Here is a 22,220-nt window from a genome sequence, read left to right as displayed (position 1 = left end):
CATAAAATTGACAGAAGCCAGTTGTGGCGCAGGGGCGCAAGCGTGTGAGAAATCGGTCAATAGTGAGAAATGGAAGTATCTTAGTGAGAACGGAGTGTCTCGGCTCTAGGTTCTGGGGATCCCTCGGCCTACTGCTGGGTACAGTGTGGACCTAATAAAATAAATGTAAATTTAATAGTGGCAACTATTTTCACTAATAAATATTGTTGGGTAGATGTTATAAAATAAAACACCAATTTATTCGAATAATTTCTATTTTAAATCTCAGTACAATAATAAATCATATAACAGTTTTAACACCTCTTTATAGGAGGCTGAAGGTGTAAAAGCTGTTTATTGACCTTATTCTTAACCATATTATATTTAAACTTAAACTAAGGTAGATAATATAATTATAATATTGCAGACATTGATTTTGGCACTGCATTTTGATTGGAAATATTTTTTTGTAATGGATTTTACATTTTACATAATATTTCCTGTGCGTTTTTAGGCACCTGATAATCTGAAACAGTCAAACATTTCAAAGAAAAAGGTTAAACACGTCACTTGTTATCCACTCAATAGCCCCAAAGCATCTTTATCACAGCACTCAACGTTCTTTCTCTTAAAATCTACTTGTAAAGAAATTACGAGGAGTATTTTTCTTAGAACATTATTCTTTCATTTCGATTTTCAATCAAAAATCTCACTTACATATATGCCTAAAACTGCCGTAATTGCCTGTAATAATTATAATAAAAACTGTATGAAATTAAAAATATACCTAAGCTTTGATTGTGCGGTCATCAACGTAAATGCATTGAAAACGAATTAATTAAATACGGAAGCTTAAACCTTATATTAGTTACCATTTGAAAATACTCCTCGATAGAGAAAATCCGACTTAGAACTAATACGAAATTTCATATAAAACTTTACAAGACAATCCCCTTTACTCCGCCAGCCCTAAGGGCTCCTGTTAACAAGGAGTGACATTCCAAATTCAAAATGCATATAGGTATATCAAATAGTGTATACTATGCACTATTTGTTATATACATATTTTGAATAATTATTTCATATAAATTTATAGCATTATATCGGTGACTTTTTGTAAAAAAAATAATTTTAATTTAAAGTAAAAGTTAAAAATTACGTAAATATCCTCAAACACAAAGTAAAAGCTTAAATTTCGTTAATAGGAACCCATCGGGAGTGTCTCTTAACAACCATCTCTAAATTATAACCTTTGTTTGTTGTTATAATATATTAATAATAATAAAATAAGAAATGTTATCTTTTCACATAAAATACAGGGTGAGTCATATTGAACTTTCCGGTTTTGGAAGGACGTTGCACGAAGAAGGGAAGGAGTAGAAGGGTGGGGATGGTGTCATTAGACGCGCCATGACATGCAGTTTTAGTGTGAGCAATGGCTTGGTCGGGACAACATCGTGCGTTCGTAGTTGAAGAGTTTATTAAAAATGGCGGCTCCGTGATCACAACACAGCGTGCGTTCCGTTTACATTTTGCTATTGGTCGACGTGATCCCATTCCCACTGGACCAACAATCAGAAATAACCCACGAAACCTACACGAACGACCACTTCACAGCCCTCGAGTGACAGTGTGGTGCGCTATTGCAGAGTTTGGTGTGTGGGGTCCCTATTTTTTTGAAGAAGATGGTCAAGTCGTCACAGTTACCTCTGCTCGGTATTGTGACATGCTTGAAACTTTTCTGAAACCGAAATTGGAGGAATTAACGCAGAATCATGACAACGATAACATCTGGTTCCAACAAGATGGTGCTACAGCCCATACATCCAGGCGTTCAATGGAAATCCTGCGACAAATGTTTCCCGGTCATCTCATTTCTTTGCGAGGTGACGTTGGGTGGCCGCCGAGATCACCTGATTTAACCCCCTGCGATTTCTTTCTCTGGGGTTACCTGAAGGAAAAGGTGTACACGCATCGTCCCCGAACCATCGATGAACTGAAGGCTGCAATCACGGAAGAAATCAATGCTATTCCGCTGAATATGACTCGACGAGTAATGGACAACTTCCGGGAAAGGCTTCAGCAGTGTGTGGTCAATGGAGGTAGACATTTACAGGATATCATTTTTAAAACCAACTAAATTAAAACTGCATGTTATGTGCTTTCAAACAATAAAATAATTTTTACTGCATGTCGCTTTGTTTTTAATACACACCTTATTGAAATCGGAAAGTTCAATATGACTCACCCTGTATTAATAAATTTAAAATATTTACATAAGAATAATAGCTTTATTTTGTTAAGCAATTCTGAACGATCACATATCACTCAACCAAATGATAATTTATATCTATAATCTTTAAACCCATAATGAGATATCCAACAGAAGTATATGAAGAGTAAATATTTTTATAGTGGTTTTTGTTACACTCAAATATGCTTACATCAAGTAAACTCTGAACTCACTTAATACAAAATATAAGAGAATTAAATTCTCACAAAATATAATTTAATCTATAATGTAAGTAGAAACCTATCATGGAACTGTAGTCGTTTAATAACGTAGATACGAATTCGATTCTTTACTGTAAATAGCAAATAAAATTATTAATATCATTCTACATCTCAAATAAATTCATTTTTAATATTTAAACATATTATATATTTTAATTGCGTCTGTGTTTTAAAATAATAGACATACGCATGTTTGTTGCTGTGTACCCGTTGACACCCGTCCTAACTCTACCTTAGATTAAAACACCCTGTGAAATGATCGCCTCCTGGTGGCGGCAGTAGTTCTTGGCATAGAAAATGAATTATATAAACGTAAAGTTACACATATATTAATTCGCACCCGACTTCACACCAGCTTCAAAATAACCTCGACATTTAATAACATCAAATAATTAAATACCTAATTAGTCTAACAACGAATCGTGTTGATATGAGATGTTCGTGACACGGCGGCCGATCAGGTCACCAATTTATAGTCAAAATAAAAATCACATTGACGTGACAAAATTAAAATATTTACAAATTGCATTTAGACAATAACTTGGGATTAGAACTAATTATTTACACTGATATTTTATTGTCACCATATTATTTTGGTGAATTAATTCTAAGAGTAACGTCGTACCTAAAACGTAATCAACGAAATTGTAATACGTATAATATATAAATAATATATATATATAGGTATCATATGAACAGCAACCATTCACTGACTGAAGTAAAGAGGTAGGGATATCACTCGTGCTGAATCTTATATAAAAAATAAGTCCTTTTATCCCGACCCCTTAAAACTATCTATGATTAATAACATTATTCCTAACAACAGTCGACGTCGCTCGTTTCCCGTGAGCCTGGGGGAAGCGATTGATGGCGACATATACAAAAATAATACAAATATTTCCTTAAATACTATAGAATGTAATATTTTTTATGATGATAATTTGTATTTTTTAATTTACTAATGTCGTTCAATACAGCAGGTAAATTTATAATCTGTGTTGTTCCTGCATTAAGGAAGTGAACTGGAGTAATATTGCAGTGCACATTATGTTATATATATATATATGTATTATATACATATATTAATAGAAGAGGGTTTTTTTTCTAATATATATAGTACTTTTAGTTTCTTTTTATATAAATACATACATATGCCTCTAAGACATTTGGACACTCAAATATTATTTTTACGATATTATACTCTATGTACACGGGCGTTATTTCTCTATAACTATAGTATTAAAGTTTGAGTAGGTAATAAATATGTTTGAGCTTTCTCATGCTTTATCCTTAATTGTTTTGTTATATGAAACTACAAATTAAGTGGTAATCTTTTTAAATTACATCCAATAAGTATATAAATGATCGTGCAATTTAATACTTATACAAATAACATTTCATTATTTCCCGAAATTGACTTTATTTTAGATTTAGATAGTGTTTCATGTAAGTTCTTCAGTTCAGTTGTGTATATTGGCTGGCAAATATTTTTAGTGACTTTATCAAATATGGAAACTATCCATTTCTTTTAATAAGATTATTAATAATATAGTTTCCTATGCATGTATATTAAGGTGTTTTACCAAAGTCAATATAAAAAATCTGAGTTTTTGAAATCTATATATAAAATGCCTCGTTTTGAGGATATTGTATTTTCATTATTAAAAATATGAAAAAATGTACTCTAACATTTGCAATATGTGGTACACCTTACTATACATACATTATCGTAAAATGCCTGGAACTGCCATCTAACATTGTAGTAGGTATTATAACAATAGTAGATATTGTATCTACTCTAGAAAGGTAACGCGACCTCTACCACTAGCTACTAGCACTTATAAAGACACCTTATAGAAAATGTGACAAGTTCATATATTGCGTAGTCAAGTATGCTTTATAAAAAAATGCACTTACAAGAAAAATCACACCAAATATTTTTCAAGATTTAAGTTGATGTGTTAAAATAAAAGCTAAACACTAATATGTTTATTATAGTAATATAATTCGTTTCATGAAATTCTTATTTACCAAAATATATGAAATTATCACATTTTCTAATTTAGTGTTGTCTTAGGTTGTATAATCACGTGTTGTCAGCGTTCAAGCAAAGGGATGCAATGTGACAGGTTCGAAGTCGTCGTTGGCGGGTCTCGGGGGGAGTCTGTGTGGTGGCGGAGGAGGTGGTGGCAGCAAGCTGGTGCCCTCCGGCATGTACACGTTGGTTACTCGCCCCTGATAGTTGTTCAAATAGATATGTCTATTATTATAAATAATATATTTTTTATTAATTCATCATATAATTGCTGAAAGTATCAGCTTTTTACATGTTATATTTCCGGAATTTTTAGCCGGCTATTTCCAAGAGGTCTGAGTTCCAATTCCGCTACGATTCAATTTTTTATATGTTCTTTAAAACGTAAATGTAAATAGTTTATTAACTACAATAATAAATTATACATTTTTACAAGCTACATCTTAAGAGTTCTAAATGTCTAATAGTTATTACTATTATTCAATATTACTGAATCATTGTTTAATAATCAATAAATAAATCTATTACAGCTATATCATGAAAATTAATAGCTTACCTGACTCTTGTCATACTTAAAAATTCCTTGGAAGCGATTCTGTCGTCTTTCAAGAGGCTCCCCAGCAGCTGTTGTGCAACTGTAGTTGGGATTATGAAACGATATGTGACCCGTCGATTCTCTATAATTTTCCTTTAATTCCGCTCCATGCTCTCGACGTATTTTGACTTTGAGTAAATAATGGCCTAATCAGTACATATTAATTATGTAATATTTGACATTTAATAACAAATTAAAAATTAAAAACTAACATTAATAGCTGTTAAATAAAGTTAACGAAGTAGTAAAGATGTAGTTTATTAAACTACTATTTGCAATGCAATGGCGTTTAAATGAATTATTTTGTTTTGTATGAATTGTAGTGATTCTATCTATATATTTACTTTATTCGCAGAATCAAACTAATTTTAAGTCTATAGTTCATATGAATGCAGATACAATTTTTCTTTAATTTATAACTAAAGAAAAAATTAAAGTGTACTTACGGAGAACCAAAGCAACCACTGCGAATACGATCAGAAGAAACACAGCGATTGCTATTCCGATAATGACCGCTCCGTAATTTGATGTAGGCGCCGCTGTGGGTGGCGGTGCATAGTTTGGATTGATTTCCATATCTGTATAGTCGTAAAACGAGGGGTAATGGGATGGCATACGCAAGTCCACGCGAAGTTTTGGTGCTGAAAATATCAAATTAAAAATTTAATTTTACTTTTATATTTACCTACAAGCAGTAAAACTTTGTATTATTATAATTATATGCAACTTATATTAACGAAACTATAAGGTATATGTATTTGTCTTACTTGTTGAGCAAGTTCTGACATCGAACGCATCTGGGCAAGCACATACATAATCATGTCCTCTAAACAGGCAGAGATGTGAACATCCACCGTTATCTTCTTTGCATGGGTTCCAGCCGTGCTGTTTATCAGAAGATACTGCTTTTATCTCCATCACCATTTCTAAATCAGTGCGGATCGCAGTTACGTTTTTGCCAGTTCTTTTGTCGGCTCGCATTACAGATTTCTTGTACCAATCGGTCCAATATATAAATTCATTAAACTGAAAGAAATGTATATAAACGGTAAATTAAGTAGAATTAAAATCATCGTATTATCTAATATTATTGTTATTTGACAATATATGATACTTATAATATAATCGGTAGATACCTGAGTCATGCCGAAGGGATTCTTAGCTTCAGGAACAAGTTGTACTCGATGTTGACCATTTAAGTCGGATGTATCTATTCGATCTTTTAAGGCATCGGTCCAATATAATCGTCTATCTTTATAGTCAATTGTGATTCCATTCGGGAAACCTAAATCATGACTGACAATAATTTTCCTTTGACTACCATCTAATGCCGACCTTTCGATATTTGGACTTTCTCCCCAGTCGCTCCAGTACAAATATCTAAAATAATATCAATAACTTTGATTATGTTTAATTTTTATTTAATAATTTATTTTGAAGTCATTAGTTAAATCTTACCCTTTTGCGGGAAACAAAGCCAGTGCTCTCGGTTCTGTCAATTCACTAATTAACGTTTTTCTAGACGAACCGTCCAACTTAGCAACTTCTACAACCTGTGAGCATTTTATTTAAAAAAATATTTGAATTGTTTAGTACAGAAACAAAGTAATAAAATATGACTTTTCCAGAAAATTTAAATATACCTTGAAGTCGTTATCAGTCCAATAAATGTTATTAGCGATCCAATCTACGCCTAAACCATTTGGTGTATCCAGCCCTGTGTTTACTATTACGGTTGTTTCGCTCATATTTTCCATATTTATAGATCTAAAGAATAAAAATTGTAGCTTACTTTGAATTCAATACCAATATAATTAAATAAGACTGAAAATTAAAAACAATAATATAAACCTTATTTCATTGTTATTAACGTCCGTGAAAAATATTAGCTTTCTCTCCCAATGGTAGTCTACAGCCACAGAATTTTGAATTCCTTTTACTGGTAACGTTATATCCCACTGCTCAGGTGTATCCAAAGATATCATTGCAATGCTTCCTCTTGCAGCAAATACAAGGAAATTATCGGGATGTTTCTTACAGATTTTCGGATTGTGTTCAGTTTCATTTTCGAATAATAGTCCTGTAGGACAAGCGCACGAATAACCTTGCGGTGACCGCAAGCAAAGGTGAGAACATCCACCGTTGTTCACACCACATGCGTTTTCCAATATATGGTCGCCCTGAAAATAAATGAATCACATTTTTTTAATGGGTAATAACAATTACCAATTTAAAATATTTAAGTGAATTAATTTTAACTTTTGTTTTATGTATTGTATACCTGTATTGCTCTTATATCCATGAGACCTTCAAGATTCTCTCGAATCGTTATTTGGTCTTTTCCGTTAGATTTATCAGCTCTGTGAAGAGCTTTTGTTTTCCAGTCAGTCCAGTAAATATGCGGACCAACAATAACAATACCATATGGATATGGAACTTGATTGAGAAGCGTTTTGCGATCGTGACCATTAAAATCTGAGCTTTCTATAGTTAATATCTTAGCATCGTTCCAGTAAAGGCGACCTTCAATTCTATCAATTGCTAAACCGTTTGGCCATTTAATGGCGTCGTCAATAATGACTTTCCTATAATAAACAAAGCATTAATATAGAGCAAATATGAAAAGAAACTTTTGTTTTTCTACAAAATAGTACAAACCGACCTGTGTTTACCATCCATATCTGCTCTTTCTATTTTAGCTGAGGTACCCCAATCTGACCAAAACATATATCCATATTCATAATGCAATGCGATGGCACGTGGGGAGTCTGGAAAATGATTTTATGTTACTTAATGTAAATATAGCTTTACAAACTAAAACTATGTAATATAATTTTTGCGTGCTTTCTTACCTAAACCAGTCCATACAAGAACTTTTCTGTTCATGCCATTTAAATCGGCTACCTCAATACTATTTCTTCCACCGTCAGTCCAATAAATCTAAATAAAATATATAAAGTTAATTTAACATTTTAAAAGAAGCATTTGAAGTTGAAATTTATCTGTTATTATATTCATACTATGTATTACGTACCTTTCGTCCAGCTGAATCGATAGCAATTCCATCCGCAGTATGAAGTCCCCTTTCAATAATTGTTTCATTTTGTTGACCGTTTTTGTTTGCACGCTTAATTTTTCTTTCCCCAGTATCAGTCCAATAAATAAGTCCTATGAATACAAATAAATGTTAAATAAAACAACAGTTATCTATAAAATATGAATTATAATAAATTATTTTTAAATATGGGTGAAATTACCAGTTCTTTGATCTACGTCGACGCCGAGAGCATTTTTTAATGAAGGTAACGGTAAAACCACATCAACAAGATATGGTACATCCAAAGATACTATCCTTATATCTACACGATGAGCAAATATCAAAAAGTTTATAGGTCCATTTGTACATGTCCTTCCATCCTTCTGTAACGTGAATTTATTACATAACATTTTTATATTACTCGCTAAAGTGTATGAATATCAGATAAAATAATGTATTTTATGAACAATATGCAGATTACATACGCCTATTTTTATTCCTATAGGGCAGGCACATGATCTTCCTTCAGGTCTTAAGAGACACAAATGAGAACATCCACCATTGTTTTTGCTACATCTGTAAATACGTAGAATTAAGAAACGAAACGTTTATCTTTGTATTTGAATAATATTTTCGATATAGTCCGTAAATACCTATTAACTCCTCCTCGTCTTTCTTTATGAAATACTCTAACGTCCATTAGTCCTTCAACGCCAGCACCTAAAGTTCGTCGATTTTTCCCTGTAAACTTATTAGCTGCTTGAATTGACTGTGTTTCCCAATCTGTCCAAAATACCTCATCTCCATACAAATCAAGCCCGAATGGATGTGGTAAATGTTGACCTAAAACGAATAATAAGACAGATTTTCTTATTTAGTAAATGATATGTGTATATCACCGACTATTCTGGTCATCCTAAAATGATTGCTGGTAACAGGCCCATTAAAGTCAGAGTATAAGAAAATAACAAGCTTAATCAGGAAATATATACCTATCAACACGGCTCGTCCAGATCCATCAAGATTAGCATATTCAATGGTAAGGTTTCCGCCATCAGTCCAGTAAATGCGATTATTCACTAAATCCAAGGCTAATCCATTTGGCCAAGTCATATTGCCAAATATTAGTTGTTTTCGATTCCCCCCATCCATATCGGCCCGTTCGATGCATGGAGATGCGCCCCAATCTGACCAGTACATTACACCACCTAAAAAGTGTACATATATACATAGAGAGTTATCCATAATTATAAAAATAATACTTTAGTACGTTTCTTTTCAATTGTAAATCTTTTGCATTAGAATTTCTTTACAGTATTTTAGTAATGATAATAAAAATATAAAGCTTAATGTTATCACTAGATAGGCTTTTTCAGTAGTAATATACCTATAGAATCTAATACGATGTCCCTAGGTTTATCAATTTTCTCCCATGCCAGTAAAGTTCTCATAGTACCATCAGCATTGGCTACCTCAATCCGATTTGTCCCAGCATCAGTCCAGTAGAGTTTATTAGTTAACCAATCATAGGCAAGCCCCGCTGGTGATACTGCAAAAATATTTAAAAAAAAATAATAAAATGATCCCAACTTAATAATCTTTAATTATATTAATATCAAAGAATTCTATAGGTCAATTTGTAAATTAAATAACTCTTACTTAAATTAGAGCCAACAATAATTGTTTGCTGTGAGCCATTCAAGTATGCCCGATTTATAGTATCTTTTTCAACATCAGTCCAAAATATAGAGTTGCTGTTATGATCCCAATCAAGTGCAACCGCAGATTTAATATTTTCCACAGGAATCACCTATAAATAATGAGCAGTATAAAGATAACCTACTTAAATATACAAAACATTATTATTTGTTGAATAATAGGTAGTAAAAGATATTGTCATTCATATTTGTACATACTGTTTTTGTCATATGCCAACTTTAATAAATATAAACAGAAATAAAATAGTTCACCATATCCAACGAATCCATTTGCTTTCTAGGATGTAATTGTTTAAGTCTGATGTCCTTGCGCCGAGCATAAAGAAGTAATTTCTCTGGTGTCTCTTCACATGAACGACTGTAAAGAAATGTCTATCATAATATTTTTTTATATAGAAATATACTTTATTTTTTACCTTTTGAATCTTATATCACTTATCAAATTATAATCCACTAAAATTATAATAATAGTTACCCATCAGGATTTAAGTTAAAGCCAACAGGACATCGACAAGAATATCCACCAGAATTTGGGAGACAGAGATGAGAGCAACCACCATTACGAGGACCGCATCGATTTTTGTATGTGCGAAGTTGACGCAGAGGATGATAGCTAACATTAAAAAAATATTGAATTATTTCATTTCATTAAATATTTATCTAAAATAAAGGAATATATAAAGTAAATAAAAATTGTGATATTAACCTTTGGATATCCATTGGAACGTGTAAGCTAGCGTGTACAGTCTGTATACCCATTCCAGTTTTTTTATTAACTGTTGAAATGCTTTTAGTATGCCAATCAGTCCAATATATTGCATCTTCAAATAATGTTAGTGCGAAGGGATGAGGTAATCCTTTGTTTGTTATCTTTAAAAAGAAAATAAAAATGAAAGCCATTTATTGTTAAATACCTTGAAAATTCAATGATAGAAAAATACTTACTCGTTTCCTTTCTCGGCCATCAAATGTCGCCCTTTCAATGACATGATGTTTTGCATCAGCCCAATATATTTTGGAATCCATGTAATCAATAGTTAAACCGTTAGGCCAAAAAATTTCACTCACAATAACGCTCTTTCGATTACTTCCATCCATATCCGATCGTTCAATTTTTGGATTAGGACCTATAAAATATACCAATATTAAAAAACTATGTTATCTAAAATATGATTAAATTGCAATTCTAGTGTTAATGTGATTAATATCATGCAAAAATATAAGAAAGTATACAAATATTTTAGTACCCCAATCTGTCCAAAACACAATAGCATCTCCTGGATGAACTGCAATAGCTCTTGGTTTGTCAAGATCACTGGCCGCCAACACAGCTCTTTGTGATCCGTCCAATGTGGCTACTTCAACTCTTCTGGTACCAGAATCCGTCCAAAAAAGTAGATCGTGAATCCAATCTACAGCAACTCCTCCAGGTGTTTCGAGGCCCCACCTTATTACATCTAAAAGTATTTTATTATAAAATATTTGAGCTTCCTTAAAACGTTATAGATTATCTTAGTAGTCAACGTAAGCATATACTATACCTGACATATTATTGCTATCCATTCGTGCAACTCGTATAACTTTCATGTTGTTCTCAGTCCAAAATACCAAATTCTTTTCGTAATGATAATCTAGAGCTACTGAATTATGTAGGCCTTTTAAAATTGACATATAGTTGTCTCCAGTGAGCCAAACCTGAGGGTTAAATATTTTACACAAATCGTAAGCCACACAACAATAAATAACATAATCAAGAAATTAGACTTTTTATAAAAATACGGACCTGGCGGATTCCAATCCTGTTAGTGAACAGAAGTGTCGGAGATTCTCCTGTTGCTTTACAGGATCTTCCATCGGGCCTAAGTACGTAACCAGTCATACAACCGCAACTAAAACTTCCTACAGTATTGGAGCAGGTTTGAGAACAGACTGGATCCTGTTCGTACATACATTCATCAACATCATGGCAACTGAAAAAATTATATTGTTTAGTTTTTTTTAAGTATGAATTATTTTAAGTATGAAATTGAAAAATTGTTTTTTTTTTGTTGTCTTATATATATGCACCTGTGTGCATAAAAGTATGTCAAATTTAAATATAATAAAAAATCTTAAAATGATCTTACGTACCTTATACCATCCGGTGATAACAAGAAGCCTAAAGGACAATCGCATCCAGGCAACCCATCATAAGTAGTAACACATAGTTTTTCACATTTATCCTCTGGACCACACTTTCTCTTAATAGGACAGTTCTCTTCATCATCTTCTCTTGGACAATCTTTCATGCCATCACAAACATGTTTTCTATTGACGCAACTTCTAAAAGCGTCATTAAAAGCGGACTTGCACATATACTGATCTACTTCGCAAAACACTTGACATTCCATTTCGTCTTCACCGTTTGTGCAATCGCGGACACCGTCGCATAACCAAGTTTTCTGTGAATTTTCAAAATTGTTATACATATATTATGTAAGGAATCATTAAAGCTTTTCATAAAGCTCTTATTTAAAAAAGACATTACAATAAAAAATAATTGTAAAAATAATTGTTTTTACCGATATGCAACGCCTGTCTGCACATGTGTATTCGTCCACGGTGCAGTTGCGCATTCCATGTGGTTCACAATTCAATTCATCATCACCGTCCGCACAATCGCGCTCCAAGTCACAACGCCAACGATCCGGGATGCATTTGCCGTCGCTACATCTACAAAAGAGATAAAAATCGTAAAATGTATGTACATATATTACAAATTTTAAAATATCTAAAGAGATTTTAATTTTACTCTAACATACTTTATTTTTTTAGCGTTTGATATTATCGTGAAGATATTATCAAAAACCCCCCCAATTTCTTGGATCTATTATACTTACTTAAACTCGGCAGAGTTGCAGCTCCCAGGGATGATCGGACAGGAATCTTCGTCAGTCCAATCCCCACAATCATTGTCGCCGTCACATTGAAAATCTTTACGAACACATTTTTTGTTGTTACATTGAATCTCATTTTCACCACATCCAAGCAAATCCAATGCTGCAAACATAGAAAATAAATTATTTTAAATTCAATTCAATTCAACATGTATAAAAAATTAATGTAATTTTAAGAAAATCCAAATATTTAAATTGTTAAATGAATTAAGTTTGACATCTAGACACGGAAACAGAATTTTCTTACGGCACTCTGCTTCATCGCTATTATCGGGACAATCAGCTTCTTTGTCACATCGCCAATGAAGGGCAAGGCATTCACCCGATGCACAGGTAAATTGATTTTCTCGACACCTGTAAGTAAAAAAAATATGTACAACAAAAAAAAATATAATTGGAAGTCGATCTCGCCGACCGAGGGTTACACTTCTGCCTAGTTCTTACCCCGCCATATGACATGAAAATCCAAAACAAAATAAATGTAAAAGGACTTTCCTTTTTGAAGAAGGTTTTGTTGTATATAATTTTAGAATTGTTTAAAAACAAACTTATAAAATTTTATACATTTCATTTTAATATTTTTAATTTCTTTTATATATTAAATTTCAATTCTTGAGCAAATATTTATAAGAAGTAGTTGTAATTTTAATTTACGATGTAAGTAGGTAATGCAAATTGGTTTTATTAGTGTTCATATATATGGCACACTCTGGTAACGTGGTAGTTTAAAAATAAGAATCTTTATTAAATGAATATTATTGTAATGTGACCTTTTTAAAAAACTAATATAAACATATAAACCTGAACTATTAATAAAATAAAATATATAAGAGTATCATAAAACGTGAAAAAAAAATAACCTTTAAGCAGAAATTATTATAAAAGTTATATATAACAGCGTTTATTTTCTTGCAACGACCTCAATATAGAAGGCGTTCTATGTTTCTAGCACGTTTATTCTATAGAAGGCAGAGGCGCAATATCGATAGTACATTTTATAGGGACGACAATATTCTTAGATCTATTTTTATACCATCATTGGTAAACAGATACATATGTATCAATATATAGTTGGAACTAATCGAATTAAGATGTTAGTGTATAAAATGTTTTGGTTGCAAAGAGTCGCCCACGGAAGCTGGTTATATCGGGTCTCCTTCACGGGACAGAGGCTTGCGCGTGGGAGTGTTGCCATGGTAGCGGGGAACCTCCCCCTCCCCGTGGCACCCCCCACCCGCGTGCGCCGCTACTTCCCCGCTCCTTCCCACGCTTATTGATCTCTCGGGCAGCACTAGGACCGCGCTAGTGACACAACAAAAAGTCAGTCAAGCTTGAGTAGACTTGCAATTTTGTTTTGTCATTTGTTCTATTTAATTAATTTATAGAAATTATAGGAATAGGTGTTTTTTATTACGTCCCGTTGTTGTTGATTTTGTAGATAATATGAATCTTTTTATTTCTATCTTTTTTTGATTTCTTTATAATATATAAGGGACACAATTTATATTAGTCAAACGATTTGATTAATTAATAATAGTCAAACGAAACCTAACCATGTTAATCATAATAAATAAATTCATTAATTTCAAAGGTAATTAAAATTTACCATTTCTGAAGTCAATCACTATAATCTTTTTATTTTTTTAATTGAAAGTACTAAATACGTACGTATATTTATATTTTATTGTATATTCTTGGGATTCTTAAAATAAAATATCTTATAGCATGTACGTTTCTTTACATAATAAATTATTCTTAGAATATGCTCTACACCTAAATCGTGGATAAGTTTAACTACAACGACTTACGCCCAATGTTAAAAATGTATCTCCTATCTCCAGCTAACGTCAATCTTGTATTGTCCGACATGTCTATCCAATCACTAACCTGCATGCCGTCCTCCATCTCTATCTATTTCAATCTATGGTTGCAATTTATGGATTAGGATTGATTATTAACATTGGGCGTTACCGGTAAAGTTTAAACATTTAACAAAACTTATTTATAAATTCAATAACAATTTGAAATGTTTTATTCAATAACAACATAAATTGGTTATCGTTACGTCACAGGTAAAAATGGAATATAAAAGTAGGGTGACAATATACATTTCAAGTCAAAAGATAAAGATTGAACAGACAAAATAAATAGATCAGCTTCACGTTGTATCCCGCATACAGCAGGGTAGGCAGAGGGAACCTAGTGTTAAGACACTCCATTTCCCATTTTCTGCCGAATTCTGGAGGCATTTTTTTTTATACAAAAAGGACAAGGCAAACGAGCGTTCGGGTACCTAATGGTGATCACCGCCGCCCACGACCTCATTTGCCTCGACACCAGAGCATTTCAAATAGAGATATGAATTTGAATAAATATTTCATTTCCTCGAGCGGGGATCGAACCCACAACCAGTTGATTTTACAGTCACACTTCGTGCCTCTGCGCCATGAGTGGCTTCAGCAAACATTATGAAAATATGAAATAAAAGTTTACAAAATTTATATAGGTATAAAGATTTTATTAAGTAATTATTAAATATATTTTTCTCATGAAAAAAAATATATTTATAGTGCAATTTAAATAAAAAACAATAAATAATATAAGTATGCGGGTCTAGATTTATAAGCCCCCAAAGATAACATAAGTTCCATTAAAATTTTACCTGTGTTTTATTAATTTATTTGATGTTGTTTCAATGTTTAGTTTAAGCTATGTATAAATTAAGAGATCAGATGTAATAATATTTATTATTAATATAATAAATAAAATAAAATGTAATCATGTACGTCTATTTATGTTCAGGAGTCTAATTATGTCCGTCCCTACATTCTCTATTGTTCCTAGGAACTCTGATTTTCTAACAAAATTGTGGATTTGCAATATCCTATAGTATGTTGCAGTTTCACTGTATTTTTAGATATTGCTATGTAAAAAAATAAAATTATTTATTTATTTATTTATTTATTTTAACATCATTCCAACAACACGTTATATATTTAAATAGCAAATGTACCTATGTATGTATTGATTGACGTGTATTAAAGTTTATTACTAACTAGCGGTCCACCGTGGCTTCGCCTGCTTCAACTAACCAAATATTTATTTGATATTATATAGAGTATTTAGGGAAAATTGATTAATTATTTTAGTGTTGTTACCTATATATTTCCTATGTACGCATATAACGCATAACGTGATTGTAAACTTAATTTTTTTTATGATATTGTTCACGAAACTAATTTCAGATGTTACAATATCTTGAAAAGTATGGTGCCCATTAGATATGCTAGAAATATCGAAATAAAGAAACCAGATGGACAATTTTTCCATTAGTATTCTGAACAACAAAAATATGGTTGCCTCAGTCTTAGTCACGAGGGGATTCACTACGAGGAAGCAAGGGAGCGAGCTATTATATGCAATTTGAACGAGTGCTTACGCTTTGTTTGTTCAATTAAATGATGTTTTGAAAATTTAGAGGTATAGTTATTGCAAGCGGCTTGAGTGTTGATTGGTGTTGATTAACGAGCTTTTTTTGATACAGCTCAGCTAAAGTGGCTTTGACAAAGTAAATGTCAGAAGAATATTAAAATCTTAAAAAAATTTAATATCTTTATTGATATCTGATATATTTTTAAATTAATATGAGATAAGTTTCAACAAGTCACAGATCTACCAATTTTTTGTCCTGTATAAAGAAAAATCTATTATAATTTGTGCTAGTATCAACAGTTTACTTACTTGCCCTTAGTGCAGTTAACTTCGTCGGAGTTGTCGCGACAGTCGTTGTCACCGTCGCAAAGCCAGTCATTATGGATGCATAGCCCGTTAGCACATTGGAACTGCTCTTTCGTGCAGTTTGAACCGCCTGGTGATTATTTAATTCATAAAACAACAATACTATCAGCAGCAATACAAAACATACGGTTCAGAAATAAAATTACCTATTTTTTTAAAGAGCTTAATTTAAGCTAAATTTAAAACGTATGTTTAACATCAAATTGCAATAAAGAAATCTACTGAATAATAAGTATGCAGAAAAGAAAATGTAAAGAGAAAGTAGTGCTCTGTCATTCAAGATCTAGAGAGCATAGTACTGAATGTTTATATTTTCTATCTACAGTACGTATATGTAACGAAAGCGGTGGCCATAACACACTGTTTGCCTTCTATTTAGGATATGGAACTTAAAAATCCTTTTTGTGGATCGATCATACCAGCACAAGAAGTGATTGAGCAAAAATTCTCATTATCAATTGAGAGTTTTATATAATGATTCAATAAATCAATATTCCCAAATAGATTTACCACAATGAGTTTCGTCGAAGAAGTCGCCGCAGTCGTTGTCGCCGTCACAGATCCATTCGCGAGCAATGCACACACTGGTAGTGGGACAGATGGTTCGGTTTTTGTTTTCGTCGCACGAAGGCGTGCAGCCGGCCTCGTCTTCCGCGTCCACACAGTCCACTATGCTATCGCAACGTTGTTCCATTTTTATACATTTACATGATGCCTGTAACAAAAATTGTATTCAATTATTTCTTATATTTTACGAGTTGTTAGAAATTAAATTTACAAATATTAAATTTACCTGACAAGAGAAAAACTCTTTAGAACATGGAAATGGGCATCCACCTTCTTCTTCGTGGTCTTCAATATCCTCGGCGACAACATAAGATCCTTTAGAGTTGAGGTGGATGCGGCCATTGGCTGTTAAAATAAAAAAATATTACAAAAATGCAGTTGTGTACATTAACATTATAATATAAATATAATACGAAGTAGTTTATCACTACTTCGTATTATATTCGACAGTGTGTTATCACTAGTTCGTATCCGTGCCCTCCTAGGTATCTGTTGAATATTTTTTAAAATATATTTTAAATAAATAAATACTCACGGTGCCAGCCATCTACTCGTGTGTAAGGGCTGTGTGGTCGAAATCCAGGCATTTGCATGCCCGGAACACCGATGGCCGGAGGCTGATACGGCGGCACTCTGCCGATCGCGGAGCGGGTGTCCGGTGCTTCCGCGGTGCCATTGCCGACCGGCCGATTTGCAACCGTCTCATCTGCTACGACTAATCCAAGACGAATATTATTTTTAAAAAATCAGCTTCACGCTGTATCCCTAGTATTAAGACACTGCATTCCCCATTTTTCGCCGAAATCCGGAGGCATTGCGTGTTGAGTGGCGAAACTCAACGCCGCGATTTGCCTCGACTGCTAGAGCGAAGAAATAAAAATATAAATTTCACTGTCACACATTTGTGCCTCTACGCTTCAACTGGTTTCAATATTATTTAAACCGACCAATTTAAATAGACATCTAATAACTATACATTAGTAACTTGTAAGCAGCTTAACTTACTAATTAGCCAGGAAATCGTTGAATAAAAGACAAAGATCAGCACGGCCGGCATGGTGGCGGCGTCGGCCAAAGCACAGGAGGAGTATAATTAGGTGACCTGCGCCGGGTCCGTGCGGGCTGCCTCCCTCAGCGGCTGCAGCATGGCTCGCCTACGCTACCCACGGCCCACTATCCTGGAATAAATGTACTAGATCTAGCATTGGTTTGATAATTACCATTAATTTCTTTTTTGCTGTGATGATAATAACTAATAAGCTATATCTGCTGAAAATGAAAATTGGGCATCACAGACCTAAGACATGAATATTAAAGATCAAAGGTCCATCAATATCAAAAGTTGTTACATCAAACCGAAAAAAAATATATAATTATCACTAGTAGTCTTCGAATCCGAAACCATATGTTGCGTGTACAATCAAAGATTTCCTGCATACATATTTAAGATGGTAGTGGTAGGTTTAATTTTTTGTTAAAAAAAAATAAAAAATATTTAACATGTGGTAAAATTTTAAAAATATATTACGTTAAACACGAGTCCTAATTTAGTTAAGTAAAAATACATAACTACATACGCATTGATAAAGAAGAAAATAAGTATTATCGTTACTAGCACCTCCCTGTTCACGCGATGAGTGCACTTAAAAGTAATTATATTAGCATAAATCTTTAATTCACCTGTGTCATACATTATTCATCACCACTAGGCACTATACAACACTTATTCTATTTTATAAATAGGTTCATTCACAATTTAAACTGCAACATAGCTTGACATGAGGACGTGATAAAAAATGATAAGTAAAAATATATCATTATTTTCATTAATCCTTTCATTGTAATTAAAAATGGGTAATAATATTAATTATAAATTAAAACGAAATCTCTTAACAGATGCGGCCATATTGAAAATTGGCATTTGTATTGGATTATGTTAAGGCATGCGCGACGTGGCCGCGCCGTCGCTACTTGTTGAGCATGCCCCATTCACGCACCACGACGCGCATTACGCCTTACCGTTAAAGCAGTGAGGTCTACCTACAACAGACTAAGTTAGGAAATAAATACGATATAAATATACTAACTTATGTTATTGTTTTCCTTAATATAATGGAAATTTAGGATTTCCACATTTTTTGTATTACATTTTAGCATCATGCCTTCTGCTTATAGAATTTATAGTATATATTTGAAGTAAAAGTATCAATTTATATGATGGATATTTGTAATATTGATAACGTCTTATTTATTATTCTAAGAAATATGGCAAAGTGCAAATAGGTTATCAATATCAATGCCTAGTGCTGTTAGGTATTATTTAAATTAATAATATTTAAATCATTATTTTTATAAATGTTTATTAAAAACATGGGACAAAACTTAGGTATTTTATATATAATGTTTTTTTAAATAACTTTAAATATGTGAGCTACTTTAAATATATTAGAGCTCCTCGACCCCGTTTTAGCGTCCGTGGAATTGATTTAGATTTTCATATTTGCTTTTTTTCTCCAAGATACAGATAGTTTTAACAAAAATAATATGAATTACGTATTTCTTTTCTAAAAAAATCACCTACTTATTGCTTTCATATGTGAATTCCTACTAATTGTCACGACATTAAAATCAAGTAAATATTTTAATTAACCTTAATTAAATTATTAACCATTAATTAAAAAAATACTTCGATATTCGTCTTTTCCTTAACAATTTATGTAGATTCTAAAAAAATCTTACCAAAATATCGACTGATAAAAGTATTTTTAAAATACTTAACATTTTTATATATAACAACAGCAAAATATATTCAGCTTACATAAATTCTATTTTTAGCACAAGTGTCATGAAGGCTTATCTATTCACCTCCGATGGTTACTGGGAGACTTACATCCGAAGCCTACATGGATCACTCAAGTCTGTAGACTAACACAAACTCACTTTACTCACTTGAGAGTATAATATAAGAAATAATGAGAAATCTAAAATAAGTTTATTATGGCAATATTTACTGTGCAACTATGAGAGAGCGATCAATACAAGGAGGGCTGCGCGAGTGCGCCCACGCCCGCCCTCCTTACCGCTACCCGCGCTGGGCGCCTGAAACTGAACCTGCCGCCCACTCGAATGACCATGAAGTTTTTCACGACGTCAGTGTGGACTTTAGCTTTAAGCTCATGTACATTTATACTGTCTTACTTAAACAGATACATCGAATATATACAAAAACGCAATCGATGGCTATATCGATTTTTTCTTATTGTAACGATTACTTCATTCACTTCACTGAGAAGGGACTCTTGCATCATAAAACTGATTCATACACTTTTGCATACGTATACTCTTATAACAAATGTATACATAGATTTATTACAAAAAAAGGAAACAAAAATAGTATAACTAAAGTAAATACCGTATTTCGAAGGCAGATCCAAGTTAGCACAGGTCGCACAACACTAGCACAGAACCAATTCACCACAAAACCCTCAACTCTATAGTCACTGTAAAACGATTTAAGCTTTTATTTCACCAAAATAAGCAATAATATCTGGAGAAGCAGCACGGATTGTCCCGTGTCGCGACCGCGGAGGTACTAGGCTAGCTGGATTCTGGGAGCCTCCCCCCGCGCGGCCGCCCCGCGCTGTCTGCGCCTCGTCGATGAATGGAACAGATCGTACCTAGCTCCTATTTAAAGTCCCTTCAACACTCACCTACATTTGTATTGTATCGACTCCTCAATAACACTCGATCAAAATAGATGTACTTATAAATATAATGGAATAAACCTATGTCATTTCAGGATTACTTTCTACTTGCATGATATACAGTAACGGCCTATAGAGTTTTGTTATATTAGAAATATTTGTAAGAAAGCGATAGGCTAATTAAAATAGTCTCTATCTGTCAACTTCTTTTAGTAACTTGTGTAAAATAAATGACGATTATATGTTATTTTTATTAAATCCAAATTACTTAATGAAAATATTGTATTTAAATAGGTTTTTGTCGTCTTTCGCTGCAACTATGAAATTTTCTATTGATTTATGTTTATGTGTTACTTATTGACTAAATCGTTTATTTTTTTATTGTAAAACTATAAAATAGAGCATTTTATAGTTAGTTTTAAATTTGGATTATTACATATGAATTTTGATATAGTAGGTACAATTAAAATGATTAGGTACATTTTCTCGTACAAGAGGGCGCTAACTTTTTTTCCTTTAATTTCTAGCCTAACCTTTGTATATTTGATATAGGTTTTGAATAATGATATACAATTATTTCGAAAGAAAATTGGAATCCATACAATTGAATATAATTAAATCGAATAGAGGACATCTGTCGATTATGAATGAAACTACGTGAATGATGAGGCTTTCAAGATATCTGAGAAGGTTCTTTTGTATTACAATTTATAAGAATACTAAGATTTCTATCTTTGTCAAATTAACAGATGTCGCCAAATTCTAAATATTTTAATTTTTCTTAGCTTTTCTTAGAGCTTATTATCATACTTAATTTTTAGTTAAGTCAGTCAGTAAAAGTATTCAAAAGTCAAAAAGCTTAGGACGGAGAGTATGAGTAAGGACACTAAAACCTTTCGTACCTACCTACCCTGTAGAAAAAAGGTAAATAGCTGAAACTGAACTGTGGCAGCCTAATTTATTTGCTATCATATGTTTTTGAGATATCTCTACTGATTTAGCTTATAGAGATTATTACCTCGCAATGGGGCAGCTTCGCGTTGTTAATAAACAAAAATGCCATAGTGACTCACGAGCAATGGCGACACGTGATTGGTTGAAAGTGATAATGCTGAATTTGCTGTACCCAACGGTGGATATTGCTGTATTTGCTACTAACGTATATTTTAAAACTGTATTTTAATAGGGATATAGCTATTTTCAAAGAGATCTGTTAATTCAAACCCATAAAGATATTAGCGCTACACTAATGAATTACATTTATAGTTACATTTCCAAAAAATGAAGGATGTTGCTGCTTTTGTTTTTATATGACTCAAGTTATAGAATTTCGAAAT

General features: G+C 32.7%; 1 protein-coding gene across 6 annotated transcripts; it reads right to left on the bottom strand.

The window, feature by feature from the left end:
• Window positions 1-236: 236 nt before the first annotated feature.
• Window positions 237-20,773, bottom strand: Lrp4 (LDL receptor related protein 4). Of its 6 annotated transcripts, none has more exons than XM_085200485.1 (35): window positions 20,592-20,773; window positions 18,185-18,357; window positions 17,715-17,894; window positions 17,406-17,524; window positions 17,123-17,327; window positions 16,556-16,682; window positions 13,062-13,168; window positions 12,758-12,917; window positions 12,440-12,590; window positions 12,009-12,319; window positions 11,662-11,848; window positions 11,420-11,573; window positions 11,126-11,335; window positions 10,824-11,005; window positions 10,585-10,748; window positions 10,354-10,491; window positions 10,131-10,236; window positions 9,820-9,970; window positions 9,548-9,709; window positions 9,153-9,368; window positions 8,814-9,003; window positions 8,646-8,736; window positions 8,381-8,543; window positions 8,158-8,291; window positions 7,976-8,063; window positions 7,786-7,891; window positions 7,405-7,708; window positions 6,975-7,303; window positions 6,767-6,890; window positions 6,582-6,676; window positions 6,260-6,503; window positions 5,891-6,149; window positions 5,570-5,764; window positions 5,085-5,269; window positions 237-4,728 (listed from the first exon to the last, which is right to left on the bottom strand). In XM_085200485.1, exons 2-35 carry the CDS (start codon window positions 18,234-18,236, stop codon window positions 4,597-4,599), a joined length of 5,721 nt encoding a protein of 1,906 aa, XP_085056611.1. In that variant the 5' UTR covers window positions 18,237-18,357; window positions 20,592-20,773; the 3' UTR covers window positions 237-4,596. The 6 variants fall into 6 exon arrangements, with proteins under 6 accessions (XP_085056611.1, XP_085056616.1, XP_085056615.1 ...); XM_085200490.1 differs by having other exon boundaries at window positions 5,085-5,251; XM_085200489.1 differs by having other exon boundaries at window positions 18,185-18,352.
• Window positions 20,774-22,220: the final 1,447 nt, after the last annotated feature.

Source organism: Heliconius melpomene, chromosome 17 (assembly GCF_056956725.1).
Source record: "Heliconius melpomene rosina isolate 202511_hmr_F chromosome 17, ASM5695672v1, whole genome shotgun sequence".
NCBI classification, from domain to species: Eukaryota; Metazoa; Arthropoda; class Insecta; order Lepidoptera; family Nymphalidae; genus Heliconius; species Heliconius melpomene.
This window is presented reverse-complemented; position numbering and strand designations above follow the sequence as displayed.